This window comes from Bombina bombina, chromosome 12, assembly GCF_027579735.1.
Source record: "Bombina bombina isolate aBomBom1 chromosome 12, aBomBom1.pri, whole genome shotgun sequence".
Lineage (NCBI taxonomy): Eukaryota > Metazoa > Chordata > Amphibia > Anura > Bombinatoridae > Bombina > Bombina bombina.
The window spans coordinates 9,654,839-9,670,717 of NC_069510.1; the positions used below are offsets into that span (position 1 = coordinate 9,654,839).

The 15,879-nt window shown below is 40.0% G+C and overlaps 1 protein-coding gene across 6 annotated transcripts in view; it reads right to left on the bottom strand.

Annotated features, from left to right (window-relative positions):
• The window catches only part of RAPGEF1 (Rap guanine nucleotide exchange factor 1), a 270,865-nt gene that overhangs the window by 11,367 nt on the left and 243,619 nt on the right, over window positions 1–15,879 (bottom strand). For all 6 annotated transcript variants that reach the window (XM_053695533.1, XM_053695530.1, XM_053695528.1 and 3 more), the window contains one exon: window positions 10,201–10,285. In XM_053695533.1, the coding sequence (XP_053551508.1) occupies window positions 10,201–10,285 (85 nt within the window). The remainder of the gene's footprint in view (window positions 1–10,200; window positions 10,286–15,879) is intronic.

A 15,879-nucleotide genomic window follows, 5' to 3' on the forward strand; every position in this document is an offset into this window, starting at 1 on the left:
AGTGAGAGATGGATAAATTCAGCATACACAATATCACATGGGGTTAATAAGTCTGTCTGTCACATGGGGTTAATAAGTCAGTCTGTCTGTCATTAAGAGATGGATAAATTCAGCATACACATTATCACATGGGGTTAATAAGTCTGTCTGTCAGTGAGAGATGGATAAATCAGTATACACATTATCACATGGGGTTAATAAGTCTGTCTGTCAGTGAGAGATTAATAAAATCAGTATACACAATATCACATGGGGTTATAAGTCTGTCACAGTCAGTGAGAGATGGATAAAATCAGCATACACAATATTACATGGGGTTAATAAGTCTGTCAGTGAGAGATGGATAAAATCATCATACGCAATATTACATGGGGTTAATAAGTCTGTCACAGTCAGTGAGAGATGGATAAAATCAGCATACACAATATCACAGGGGGTTAATAAGTCTGTCACAGTCAGTGAGCGATGGATAGAATCAGGATACACATTATCACAGGGGTTAATAAGTCTGTCTGTCAGTGAGCGATGGATAAAATCAGTATACACATTATCACATGGGGTTAATAAGTCTGTCAGTCAGTGAGAGATGGATAAAATCTGGATACACATTATCACAGGGGGTTAATAAGTCTGTCAGTGAGAGATGGATAAAATCAGTATACACAATATCACAGGGGGTTAAATAAGTCTGTCAGTGAGAGATGGATAAAATCAGCACACACATTATCACAGGGGTTAAGTCTGTCTGTCAGTGAGAGATTAATAAAATCAGGATACACAATATCACAGGGGGTTAATAAGTCTGTCAGTGAGAGATTAATAAAATCAGGATACACAATATCACAGGGGGTTAATAAGTCTGTCAGTCAGTGAGAGATGGATAAAATCTGGATACACATTATCACAGGGGGTTAAGTCTGTCAGTCAGTGAGAGATGGATAAAATCAGCATACACAATATCACAGGGGGTTAAGTCTGTCAGTCAGTGAGAGATGGATAAAAACAAAATTTATGCTTACATGATAAATTTCTTTCTCTTGTGGTGTATCCAGTCCATGGGTTCATCCATTACTTGTGGGATATTCTCCTTCCCAACAGGAAGTTGCAAGAGGACACCCACAGCAGAGCTGTCTATATAGCTCCTCCCCTGACTGCCACTCCCAGTCATTCGACCGAAGACAAGCAAGAAAAAAGGAGAAACTATAGGGTGCAGTGGTGACTGTAGTTTAAAAATAAAAAACACCTGCCTTAAAGTGACAGGGCGGGCCGTGGACTGGATACACCACAAGAGAAATAAATTTATCAGGTAAGCATAAATTTTGTTTTCTCTTGTAAGGTGTATCCAGTCCACGGGTTCATCCATTACTTGTGGGATACCAATACCAAAGCTTTAGGACACGGATGAAGGGAGGGACAAGGCAGGAACTTAAACGGAAGGCACCACTGCCTGTAAGACCTTTCTCCCAAAAATAGCTTCTGAGGAAGCAAAAGTATCAAATTTGCAGAATTTAGAAAAAGTATGAAGCGAAGACCAAGTCGCCGCCTTACAAATCTGTTCAACAGAGGCCTCATTTTTAAAAGCCCATGTGGAAGCTACCGTTCTAGTGGAATGAGCTGTAATTCTTTCAGGAGGCTGCTGGCCAGCAGTCTCATAAGCTAAACGGATTATACTTCTCAGCCAAAAAGAAAGAGAAGATGCCGAAGCCTTTTGGCCTCTCCTCTGTCCAGAATAGACGACAAACAATGCAGATGTTTGGCGAAAATCCTTTGTAGCTTGTAAATAAAACTTTAAAGCACGAACCACTTCAAGATTGTGTAATAGACGTTCCTTCTTTGAAGAAGGATTAGGACACAGTGACGGAACAACAATCTCCTGATTGATATTCTTATTAGATACCACCTTAGGAAGAAAACCAGGTTTGGTATGCAAAACTACCTTATCTGCATGGAAGATCAGATAAGGGGAATCACACTGTAAGGCAGATAACTCTGAAACTCTTCGAGCCGAAGAGATAGCTACCAAAAACAGAACTTTCCAAGATAAAAGCTTGATATCTATGGAATGCAGAGGTTCAAACGGAACCCCTTGAAGAACTTTAAGAACTAAATTTAAACTCCATGGTGGAGCAACAGGTTTAAACACAGGCCTGATTCTAACTAAAGCCTGACAAAACGCCTGAACGTCTGGAACATCTGCCAGACGCTTGTGCAGAAGAATAGACAGAGCAGAAATATGTCCCTTTAAGGAACTAGCTGACAATCCCTTCTCCAATCCTTCTTGGAGAAAGGATAATATCCTAGGAATCCTGACTTTACTCCATGAGTAACCCTTCGATTCACACCAATGAAGATATTTACACCATATCTTATGATAGATTTTCCTGGTGACAGGCTTTCGAGCCTGAATTAAGGTATCAATGACCGACTCGGAGAAACCACGTTTTGCCCCATAGTTGAATCAGCTGGGCAAATACCTCCGGATGGAGCTCCCACTCCCCGGATGAAAAGTCTGCCGACTTAGAAAATCCGCCTCCCAGTTCTCTACTCCTGGGATATGGATAGCAGAGAGATGGCAAGAGTAAACCTCTGCCCATAGAATTATCTTTGAAACCTCCAACATTGCCAGGGGGCTTCTTGTTCCCCCTGATGGTTGATATAGGCTACAGTCATGATATTGTCCGAATGAAATCTGATGAACCTGACCGCAGCTAGTTGAGGCCAAGCCTGAAGAGCATTGAATATCGCTCTCATTTCCAGAATGTTTATCGGAAGGAGGGCTTCCTCCTGAGTCCACGAACCCTGAGCCTTCAGGGAGTTCCAGACCGCGCCCCAGCCCAGAAGGCTGGCATCTGTCGTCACTATAGTCCACTCTGGCCTGCGGAAACTCATTCCCCTGGACAGATGGACCCAAGATAACCACCAGAGAAGAGAATCCCTGGTCTATTGATCCAGATTTAGCAGAGGGGACAAATCTGTGTAATCCCCATTCCTCTGATTGAGCATGCAAAGATGCAGTGGTTTGAGATGTAGGCGGGCAAACGGAACTATGTCCATTGCCGCTACCATTAGGCCGATTACTTCCATACACTGAGCCACTGACGGCCGAGAAGTGGAATGAAGAGCACGGCAGGAAGTTAGAAGCTTTGATAACCTGACCTCTGTCAGAAAATGTTTGATTTCTACTGAATCTATCAGTGTTCCTAGGAAGGAAACTCTTGTGAGAGGGGAGAGAGAACTCTTTTCTTCGTTCCCCTTCCACCCGTGAGACCTCAGAAAGGCCAGAACAATGTCCGTATGGGACTTGGCGATTTGAAAAGTCGACACCTGTATCAGAATGTCGTCTAGGTAAGGAGCCACTGCTATGCCCTGTGGCCTTAGAACCGCCAGTAGGGACCCTAGAACCTTCGTAAAGATTCTTGGTGCCGTGGCTAACCCGAAGGGAAGAGCCACAAACTGGTAATGCCTGTCTAAGAAGGCGAACCTGAGGAACTGATGATGATCTCTGTGAATCGGAATGTGGAGATAAGCATCCTTTAAGTCCACAGTAGTCATATATTGACCCTCCTGGATCATAGGGAGGATGGTTCGGATAGTCTCCATACTGAAGGATGGGACAGTGAGAAATTTGTTAAGGATCTTGAGATCCAAGATTGGTCTGAAAGTTCCCTCTTTTTTGGGAACTATAAACAGATTTGAATAGAAGAATGCCTCTCTCTTTATCTGGTTTACAGATAATTGTGAGAGATGAAATCTCCCCTTTGGAGATGAAGCTTTGAAGTCCAGAAGATATCCCTGGGAAACAATCTCTAATGCCCAGGGATCCTGGACGCCTCTTGCCCAAGCCTGGGCGAAGAGAGAAAGTCTGCCCCCTACTCGATCCGGTCCTGGATCAGGGGCTACTCCTTCATGCTGTCTTAGCGGCAGCCGCAGGTTTTTTTGGCCTGCTTCCCCTTGTTCCAAGCCTGGTTAGGTCACTCTCCAGACTGGTTTGGACTGGGCGAAATTTCCCTCTTGTTTTGTATTAGAGGAAACTGAAGCTGCGCCACTCTTGAAGTTTCGAAAGGAACGAAAATTATTCTGTTTGGTCCTTAACTTATTGGACCTATCCCTGAGGAAGGGCGTGACCTTTTCCTCCAGTAATATCAGAAATGATCTCCTTCAGACCAGGCCCGAATAGGGTCTGTCCCTTGTAGGGGATGTTAAGAAGCTTAGACTTTGAAGTAACGTCTGCTGACCAGGACTTAAACCATAGCGCCCTACGCGCCAAAAACATAATTTATGTAAGAACTTACCTGATAAATTCATTTCTTTCATATTAGCAAGAGTCCATGAGCTAGTGACGTATGGGATATACATTCCTACCAGGAGGGGCAAAGTTTCCCAAACCTCAAAATGCCTATAAATACACCCCTCACCACACCCACAAATCAGTTTAACGAATAGCCAAGAAGTGGGGTGATAAGAAAAAAGTGCGAAGCATAAAAATAAGGAATTGGAATAATTGTGCTTTATACAAAAAAATCATAACCACCACAAAAAAAGGGTGGGCCTCATGGACTAATATGAAAGAAATGAATTTATCAGGTAAGTTCTTACATAAATTATGTTTTCTTTCATGTAATTAGCAAGAGTCCATGAGCTAGTGACGTATGGGATAATGACTACCCAAGATGTGGATCTTCCACGCAAGAGTCACTAGAGAGGGAGGGATAAAATAAAGACAGCCAATTTCACTGAAAAAAATCCACACCCAAAAATAAAGTTTAAATCTTATAAAGAAAAAAACTGAAAATATAGGCAGAAGAATCAAACTGAAACAGCTGCCTGAAGTACTTTTCTACCAAAAACAGCTTCAGAAGAAGAAAACACATCAAATGGTAGAATTTAGTAAAAGTATGCAAAGAAGAATTGTTGCTGCTTTGCAAATCTGATCAACCGAAGCTTCATTCCTAAACGCCTAGGAAGTAGAAACTGACCTAGTAGAATGAGCTGTAATCCTTTGAGGCGGAGTTTTACCCGACTTGACATAAGCATGATGAATTAAAGATTTCAACCAAGATGCCAAAGAAATGGCAGAAGCCTTCTGACCTTTCCTAGAACCGGAAAAGATAACAGACTAGAAGTCTTTCGGAATTTCTTAGTAGCTTCAACATAATATTTCAAAGCTCTAACTACATCCAAAGAATGCAATGATCTCTCCTTAGAATTCTTAGGATTAGGACATAATGAAGGAACCACAATTTCTCTACTAATGTTGTTAGAATTCACAACCTTAGGTAAAAATTTAAAAGAAGTTCGCAACACCGCCTTATCCTGATGAAAAATCAGAAAAGGAGACTCACAAGAAAGAGCAGATAATTCAGAAACTCTTCTGGCAGAAGAGATGGCCAAAAGGAACAAAACTTTCCAAGAAAGTAATTTAATGTCCAATGAATGCATAGGTTCAAACGGAGGAGCTTGAAGAGCCCCCAGAACCAAATTCAAACTCCAAGGAGGAGAAATTGACTTAATGACAGGTTTTATACGAACCAAAGCTTTTACAAAACAATGAATATCAGGAAGATTAACAATCTTTCTGTGAAAAAGAACAGAAAGAGCAGAGATTTGTCCTTTCAAGGAACTTGCAGACAAACCTTTATCCAAACCATCCTGAAGAAACTGAAAAATTCTCGGAATTCTAAAAGAATGCCAGGAAAAATTATGAGAAAGACACCAAGAAATATAAGTCTTCCAGACTCTATAATATATCTCCCTAGATACGGATTTACGAGCCTGTAACATAGTATTAATCACAGTGTCAGAGAAACCTCTTTGACTAAGAATCAAGCGTTCAATCTCCATACCTTTAAATTTAAGGATTTGAGATCCTGATGGAAAAAAGGACCTTGCGACAGAAGGTCTGGTCTTAACGGAAGAGTCCACGGTTGGCAAGAGGCCATCCGGACAAGATCCGCATACAAAAACCTGTGAGGCCATGCTGGAGCTACCAGCAGAACAAACGAGCATTCCTTCAGAATCTTGGAGATTACTCTTGGAAGAAGAACTAGAGGCGGAAAGATATAGGCAGGATGATACTTCCAAGGAAGTGACAATGCATCCACTGCTTCCGCTTGAGGATCCCTGGATCTGGACAGATACCTGGGAAGTTTCTTGTTTAGATGAGAGGCCATCAGATCTATTTCTGGAAGTCCCCACATTTGAACAATCTGAAGAAATACCTCTGGGTGAAGAGACCATTCGCCCGGATGTAACGTTTGGCGACTGAGATAATCCGCTTCCCAATTGTCTATACCTGGGATATGAACCGCAGAAACTAGACAGGAGCTGGATTCCGCCCATACCAGAATTCGAGATACTTCTTTCATAGCCAGAGGACTGTGAGTCCCTCCTTGATGATTGATGTATGCAGCATCACAAAGTATGCACCAGAGTCAGCAAGAGAGGTGAGTAAAATGGCTGATAGCAGCACATGGCAAACAGATCAGGGAAAAAATCCTGACACTTCAAAACCAAATTAAGGCTCCAAGGAGGAGAGAATGATTTAATGACATGCTTGATACGAACCAAAGCCTGTACAAAACAGTGAATATCAATTAGTTTAGCAATTTTTCTGTGGAATAAAACAGAAAGAGCAGAGATTTGTCCTTTCAAGGAACTTGCAGACAAACCTTTATCCAAACCATCCTGAAGAAACTGTAAAATTCTAGGAATTCTAAAAGAATGCCAAGAAAATTTATGAGCAGAACACCATGAAATGTAAGTCTTCCAAACTCGATAATAAATCTTTCTAGAAACAGATTTACGAGCCTGTAACATAGTATTAATCACTGAGTCAGAGAAACCTCTATGACTAAGCACTAAGCGTTCAATTTCCATACCTTCAAATTTAATGATTTGAGATCCTGATGGTAAAAAGGGACCTTGAGATAGAAGGTCTGGCCTTAATGGAAGTGGCCAAGGTTGGCAACTTGACATCTCAACAAGATCTGCATACCAAAACCTGTGAGGCTATGCTGGAGCCACCAGCAGCACAAACGATTATTCCATGATGATTTTGAAAATCACTCTTGGAAGAAGAAGAACTAGAGGCGGGAAAATATAAGCAGGTTGATAACACCAAGGAAGTGTCAACGCATCCACTGCTTCCGCCTGAGGATCCCTGGACCTGGACAGGTACCTGGGAAGTTTTTTGTTTAGATGAGATGCCATCAGATCTATTTCTGGAAGCCCCCACATCTGAACAATGTGAGAAAACACATCTGGGTAGAGATAACCATTCTCTCGGAAGTAAAGTCTAACGACTGAGATAATCCGCTTCCCAATTGTCTATACCTGGGATATGAACCGCAGAAATTAAGACAGTAGTTGGATTCCGCCCAAACAAGTATCCGGGATACTTCTTTCATAGCTTGAGGACTGCGAGTCCCACCCTGATGATTGACATATGCCACAGTTGTGATATTGTCTGTCTGAAAACAAATGAACGGTTCTGTCTTCAACAGAGGCCAAAACTGAAGAGCCCTGAGAATTGCACGGAGGTCCAAAATATTGATTGGTAATCTCGCTTCTTGAGATTTCCAAACCCCTTATGCTGTCAGAGATCACCAAACAGCTCCCCAACCTGAAAGACTCACATCTGTTCTGATCACAGTCCAGGTTGGACGAACGAAAGAGGCCCCTAGAATTATACGATGGTGATCTAACCACCAAGTCAGAGAAAGTCGAACATTGGGATTTAAGGATATTAATTGTGATATCCTTGTATAATCCCTGCACAATTGGTTCAGCATACAAAGCTGGAGAGGTCTCATATGAAAACGAACAAAGGGGATCGCGTCAGATGCTGCAGTCATGAGACCTAAAACTTCCATGCACATAGCTACTGAAGGGAATGACAGACTGAAGGTTCTGACAGGCTGCAACCAATTTCAAACATCTCTTGTCTGTTAGAGACAAAGTCATGGACACAATCTATCTGGAAACCTAAAAAGGTTACCCTTGTCTGAAGAATCAAAGAACTTTTTGGTAAATTGATCCTCCAACCATGTCTTAGAAGAAACAACACTAGTTGATACGTGCGAGATTCTGCAGAACGTAAAGACTGAGCAAGTACCAAGATATCGTCCAAATAAGGAAACACCGCAATACCCCACTCTCTGATTACAGAGAGTAGGGCACCGAGAACCTTTGAAAAGATTCTTGGAGCTGTCGCTAGGCCAAAAGGAAGAGCAACAAATTGGTAATGCTTGTCTAGAAAAGAGAATCTCAGGAACTGAATTGGAATATGAAGATATGCATCCTGTAAGTCTATTGTGAACATATAATGCCCTTGCTGAACAAAAGGCAGAATAGTCCTTATAGTCACCATCTTGAAAGTTGGTACTCTTACATATCGATTCAAAATCTTTAGATCCAGAACTGGTCTGAATTTTCTTTCTTTGGGATAATGAATAGATTTGAATAAAACCCCAGACCCTGTTCCTGAAACGGAACTGGCATGATTACCCCTGATAACTCCAGGTCTTAAACACACTTCAGGAAAGCCTGAGCCTTTACTTGGTTCGCTGGAATGCGTGAGAGAAAAAAAACTTCTCACAGGCGGTCTTTCTCTGAATCCTATTCAATACCCCTGAGAGACAATACTCTGAATCCAATGATTTTGGACTGAACTGATCCAAACATCTTTGAAAAAGTTTAATCTGCCCCCTACCAGCTGAGCTGGAATGAGGGCTGTACCTTCATGCAGACTTGGGGGCTGGCTTTGATCTCTTAAATGGCTTGGATTTATTCCAATTTGAGGAAGGCTTCCAATTGGAAAAATATTCCTTTGGGGAAGGATTAGATTTCTGTTCCTTATTATGTCGAAAGGAACGAAAACGGTTAGAAGCTTTAGATTTACCCTTAGGTTTTTTTATCCTGAGGCAAAAAAGACTCCCTTCCCCCCAGTGACAGTTGAAATTATTTAATCCAACTGAGAACCAAATCATTTATTACCTTGGAAAGAAAGAGATAGCAATCTGGACTTAGAAGTCATATCAGCATTCCAAGATTTAAGCCACAAAGCTCTTCTAGCTAAAATAGCTAAAGACATATAGCTAACATCAATTTTGATGATATCAAAAATGGCATCACAAATGAAAATATTAGCATGTTAAATCAACTTAACAATGCTAGACAAATCATGATCCGACACTTGTTGCGCTAAAGTTTCCACAATCTATCGAAATAAATACAAGCGGTTGTTGGATATTCATTTGGGACATTGAACTTTTTGTGCTTGGCCTGGAAAGCTCCTGCTAACCTACACTACACTATTTATGAATAATATTTACATATTAAGGCTACTTATATGATTAGTTCTTGTCTTTGGTCTGAATTTTAGACCATCTTCTTCACATTTATCACATTGTTGGAGCACTGTTTTTTATGATTTGTAGATTTAACTGAGTACCAAAAGATGTCCACTTGAGGGTTAACCTCAAAAGTGCTGTCCTTCAGTACCTAGAAGGCAAAAGCACTTACCTGTGGATCCAGCTGCAGGGCAGATGACAGCTACTAAGGTGTGACCGGTACTCCACTGCCTGTCAGGGACCTGTAATCCAGAACAGAGTAGCCAACCCTGGCTTTCGGCAAGGGGGTAGCAAAATGTTAGAAGTAAAGCAAAGACCACCTCGCCGCATTCTAACTGCTAAAAGCCACCACTACTCTTACTAAAGAGATTGACGTGGACACAGCTAGACCCCAATCCTTGCTTGCAGGGAAAAATACCCATAAAAGGATTAAATATCTTCAGACACTGTCTTCGCACATCCTCTATTGACAGAGGCAAAGAGAATGACTGGGGATTATGGGTAAGGGAAGTTACACTTAACAGCTTTGCTGGGGTGCTCTTTGCCTCCTCCTGCTGGCCAGGAGTTGAATATCCCCACTAGTAATTGGAATGACGTTGTGGCCTCTCCAAGCCATAGGAAAGAAATCAGGATACACAATATCACAGGGGGTTAACAAGTATGTTGGTCAGTGATAGATGGATTAAATCAGGATATACATTATAACAAGGGGTTAATAAGTCCGTCAGTAAGTGAGAGATGGATAAAATCAGGATACACATTATTACAGGGGGTTAATAAGTCTGTCAGTCAGGGAGAGATTGAGGGAATCATGATAGACACCATAACAGGGGGTTCAATAGACTCCTACCTCTATTTTGTAGAAGAGTTCAGCATCCAACAGAGTGAGCTGCTCTGCAATTTCATGACTGTGGAAGTCATGGAGTGTGCCCGGCCTAAAAACAAACACCAAAAACAAATAGAGGACTGTTAAAGAGGTGTGTTTATTTTTCTTGTATACGTTGTGAGGTACATACATAACCTAGCTATGTTTTAAAGCAAATCTCTCCAACAGCAACTAAGTAAGGACATACATTCATTAATGCTGCCTTTGCATATTCCCTTCGCTAGAGGTGACTAAAGCAGTAATATGAGGCAGATAAATGCTGGATATGTCTCATGTCACACCAGCTTCAAACAAGCAACAAAACTTCGGGGTACAAGGGACTTATAAATGAAATTAATATAACTTACAATAGCTTATTTAATGCCAGATTACAAGTGCAACTGTATTTAATGCTCCTGCTCGAGCGCTAACTCTGCTAAAAGTTAGCTTTTTGCGAACATCGGGGAGCACTCCTATTACAAGTTGAAAGTAAACAGCGCGTAAAAAGTCGGACTTAGAATATCATGCGCATGAGAATGTATTTTCCCATAGAATTCAACGGAGCAAAAAAACCTACTCGCGTGAACACGTTCGCATATTCTTAAGTGCGCTAACCCGAAATGAAAATATTAATATTTCATTCTAGAATAAAAAGCGATTGCATACAAGCGATTGCGTTTACTTTCAACTTGTAATACGAGCTGTAAACCCGATGCACGCAAACACCTGTGATTAGTGATGCGCCGAAATGGAAATTCTGGACCGAAACCGAATCCGAAAATCCAGGATGCACTTAGCCGAAAACCAGAAACAGAAACCGAAAATGTCTTTTTTTTCCAAATTATTTTAAAATATTTTTTTTTTTAACTTTTTTTTTGCATAACTAGATTATTTTATGAATGAATCTGAATTGAAAACCTGCAAGCCAATAAATTAAAATAACCACACTTTTTTTGAAAGCAACACACTAAAATTGGACAAAAATATCTTAAAACAATAATATGCTACACAATAATTTAACCAAGACCAAAAAAACGATAATGACATTTTCAGCCAAACTGTTTCTGCAAACAAATTTCGGTGCATCCCTACTTAAAACAATATTAAATATCAATATACCGTATTATTCTGTATTTAGTTCTGTGTAACAGAATCAGATTTAACAGTATTATGTTTTACCAATTATCCAAATAAAGTATAGTCCTAGAAAACTATTATTATATGAGAAACAGTAGGTCAAGAAATAAACTCAAACAGTAGCTCTAGGCTAGCATCAAATTTGAAATATGCTACACAATAATTTTACCGAAAATAACAGGCAAAAAAACAAAAACCGAAATAGCCAAAAATGCCACGTTTCTGCGGCTGAAATTTCGGTGCATCCCTACCTGTGATAAACCCCTTTTCGCTTGCACAATAACTTAACAAGCCACGAGTAATCAGGCCCATAATCGTGTTCACGCATTCCACCTATTGTCCAAGCAGCTCTGGTATTTTTAGTTAGTATTGACTGTAGCAATAGCAGTAGCTCACAAGTAAGCCATTCATTCTCAGGAGCTTGCAAAACTTGCCATAGGAGAAACTTTGTACTCATGTCCAGCGCCTAGGACCACAAAGTCTCCCCTCTAAACAAATCGTTTAGTAAAGCTACATATTTGTCATCTGAGTTGCAGAAATAATGAAAGGCAGAGTGGAGGAGATGGAATTGCTTAGGACCCAGCACTAATAAAGCAGCAACATCATAATGACAATGATAATAAAATTATTCCACTGAATATGAAGATCGATTTGTAAAATAAATATTAAATTATACATCACATTAAAGGGATATGAAACACACATTATTTCTTTCATGATTCAGATAAAGCAGCAATTTTGAAGCTACTTTCTAATTTACTCCTATTATCAATTTTTCTTCTTTCTTTTGCTATCTCTACTTGAAAAAGCAGGAATGTAAAGCTAAGGAGCAAGCCCATTTTTGTGTCAGCACCCAGGGTGGTGCTTGCCGATTGGTGAATACATTTAGTATCCTAACAAAATGTACAGGTACTCTGGCAAAAAAAACAGCCTCAAAACATTAAAGAGCCAACACCATATTTAACCGTGTGCATGAGGTACTTTTCCATATGGATACCTCTGTGTGTGCGCCAAACCCACCTCTGGAGTTTATTGCCAAAAAGCTCTATTTTGTTTTTTGTCTGTTCATAGAACTCGATCCCATTTGAAGTTCCAGAAGTGTCTGACAAACTGAAGATGCTTGAGTTTGTTTTTTGGATGACGGATGAGAGTAGAGACTTATTTTTGACCCCAAGATGCAATGAATTTCTGCAATTCTCCAGCTGTGATCTTTGGATATATTTTGGCCACTAGAACCATTCTCTTCACAGTGTGTCGAGACAATAGTCACAAGTCCTCTTCCAGGTTGATTCATAACAATTCCAGCTGACTGGGACTTCTTAATTATTGCCCTGATGGTGAAAATGGACATTTTCAATGCTTTTGTAATTTTCTTGTAGCCACTTCCCATTTTGTGAAGCTCAATAACCTTTTGGCGCACATCACAGCTATATTCCTTGGTCTTACCTATTGTGATGAATAACTAAGGGAATTTGGCCTATGTGCTATCTAATATTTATGCCCCTATGAAACAGAAGTCACGGTTGAACAATTTTCTGTTCCTAGTCATCCAGGTGTACTAAATGATGTGAAATATAAATAAGAATATACTTCAAATATATTTTTCTCATATAGATTCATAGGGGTGCCAATATAATTGTGCCACAAATTTTTTATATATATATAATTTCATATTCTTAAATGGGATTTCTATGAGCAACTGCTTTTTTGTGATTACAATTTAACATGTAAGGAAAAAACACGATTTGCAGCATCTAGAGCCTTGTGTCTCCATCATCTTACACTTCCAAAAAACGAATCTGGAGAGAGAGTAGCTGAATAAAACATTACTTTATTTTCTTCATTTAAAAAGGTAACAAGTTTATACAGTGTATTTGCCCATTAGCAGCAGATAAAGCTAACGCGTTTCGGCATGGATGCCGTACTCAGTATTTCTTTAAGGGAATTGACTAAATGGTAATTAGTAATCACCTGCCCATTAATGAATGCAATGTTTTTACCTCTCTTTTTAAGCCCAAGAGAAGCAGGTAAAACCTAAGATCTGAAACGTGTTAGCTTTATTTGCTGCTAATGGGCAAATACACTGTATAAACTGTGCACTTGTTACCTTTTTAAATGAAGAAAATAAAGTAATGTTTTATTCAGCTGCCCTCCCTCCAGATTCGTTTTTTGGAACTTATTGATGGCCACATTGGAGAAGAGGAGACAACCTGTATCCCAGCAAGCTTTTTCCTACACTTTGATACTAATACCATGTAGTGGGATGTGTACGTTTTCAACGGAGCAACAACGAGGAAGTTTTGATTCCAAGTGATCACTTCACCCCCAGGAAGCCGGCTACGTCGTGTGACGTCATCACCTGGAGCGGAGGCCCGCGGAAGTATCAGCAGCGAGTTCACGCGAAGGATCCGTGGAAGAGTGTGAGGCTATCGGCCTTAAGCACAAGGTACCCACAGGAGCCTCCCTAGCCAGGTAAAGCCCAGGAGAAGGGCCTTCCTAAAGGCGTAAGAAAATATAGCTGTGAAGCAGGAGTGATATTATTAGCTGCAATATTGACTCTGTGGCTACTCTTTTGGGAATACAGTCAATTGGCTCCAGAAAAAACTTGTGTTCACATGGATTAAGTACATTTCAGTAAGCAGGTGCACCAAGGGTCTCATCCTTCAAGTGAGGTTTATTGTATTTCCCATCATCTTACAGTAATAGATATTAAGCAATAACAAACTTTGTTCTGTACAGTGAGGTTTTACCGCATCTAGAACCTTTTGTCTCCATCTTCTTACAGTAATAGATATTCAGCAATGACAAACCTTGTTCTGTACAGTGAGGTTTTACAGCAACTAGAACGTTGTGTCTCCATCATCTTACAGTAATAGATATTCAGCAAAAATAAACCTTGTTTTGTACAGTGTGGCTTTACAGCAGCTATAACTTTGTGTCTGCATCATCTTACAGTAACAGATACTCAGCATTGAAAAACCTTGTTCTGTACAGTGAGGTTTTACAGCATCAAGAACCTTGTGTCTCCATCATCTTAAGCAAGTGCACCATGGGTCTCCTCCGAGTGAGGTTTATTGTATTTCCCATCATCTTACAGTAATAGATATTAAGCAATAACAAACCTTGTTTTGTACAGTGAGGTTTTACAGCATCTAGAACCTTGTGTCTCCATCATCTTACAGTAATATATATTCAGCAATAACAAACTTTTTTCTGTACAGTGAGGTTTTACAGCATCAAGAACCTTGTGTCTCCATCATCTTACAGTAATAGATATTCAGCAATAACAAACCTTGTTTTGTACAGTGATGTTTTACAGCATCTAGAACCTTGTGTCTCCATCATCTTAAAGTAATAGATATTCAGCAATAACAAACTTTGTTCTGTACAGTGAGGTTTTACAGCATCTAGAACGTTGTGTTTCCATCTTCTTACAGTAATAGATATTCAGCAATAACAAACCTTGTTCTGTACAGTGAGGTTTTACAGTATCTAGAACCTTGTGTCTGCATCTTCTTACAGTAATAGATATTCAGCAATAACAAACCTTGTTCTGTACAGTGATGTTTTACAGCATCTAGAACCTTGTGTCTCCTCCTTACAGTAATAGATATTCAGCAATAACAAACCTTGTTCTGTACAGTGAGGTTTTACAGCATCTAGAACCCTGTGTCTGCATCTTCTTACAGTAATAGATATTCAGCAATGAGAAACCTTGTTCTGTACAGTGAGGTTTTACAGCATCTAGAACTTCGTGTCTTCATCTTCTTACAGTAATAGATATTCAGCAATGCCAAACCTTGTTCTGTACAGTGAGGTTTTACAGTATTTAGAACCTTGTGTCTCCTCCTTACAGTAATAGATTTTCAGCAATAACAAACCTTGTTCTGTACAGTAAGGTTTTACAGCATCTAGAACTTGGTGTCTCCATCGTCTTACAGTAATAGATATTCAGCAATAACAAACCTTGTTCTGTACAGTGAGGTTTTACAGCATCTAGAACCTTGTGTCTCCTCCTTACAGTAATAGATATTCAGCAATAACAAACCTTGTTCTGTACAGTGAGGTTTTACAGCATCTAGAACCTTGTGTCTCCATCATCTTACAGTAATAGATATTCAGCAATAACAAACCTTGTTCTGTACAGTGAGGTTTTACAGCATCTAGAACCTTGTGTCTCCATCTTCTTACAGTAATAGATATTCAGCAATGCCAAACCTTGTTCTGTACAGTGAGGTTTACAGTATTTAGAACCTTGTGTTTCCTCCTTACAGTAATAGATATTCAGCAATAACAAACCTTGTTCTGTACAGTGAGGTTTTACAGCATCTAGAACCTCGTGTCTGCATCTTCTGTACAGTAATAGATATTCAGCAATGACAAACCTTGTTCTGTACAGTGAGGTTTAACAGCATCTAGAACTTTGTGTCTCCATCTTCTTACAGTGATATTCAGCAATAACAAACCTTGTTCTGTACAGTGAGGTTTAACAGCATCTAGAACCCTGTGTCTGCATCTTCTTACAGT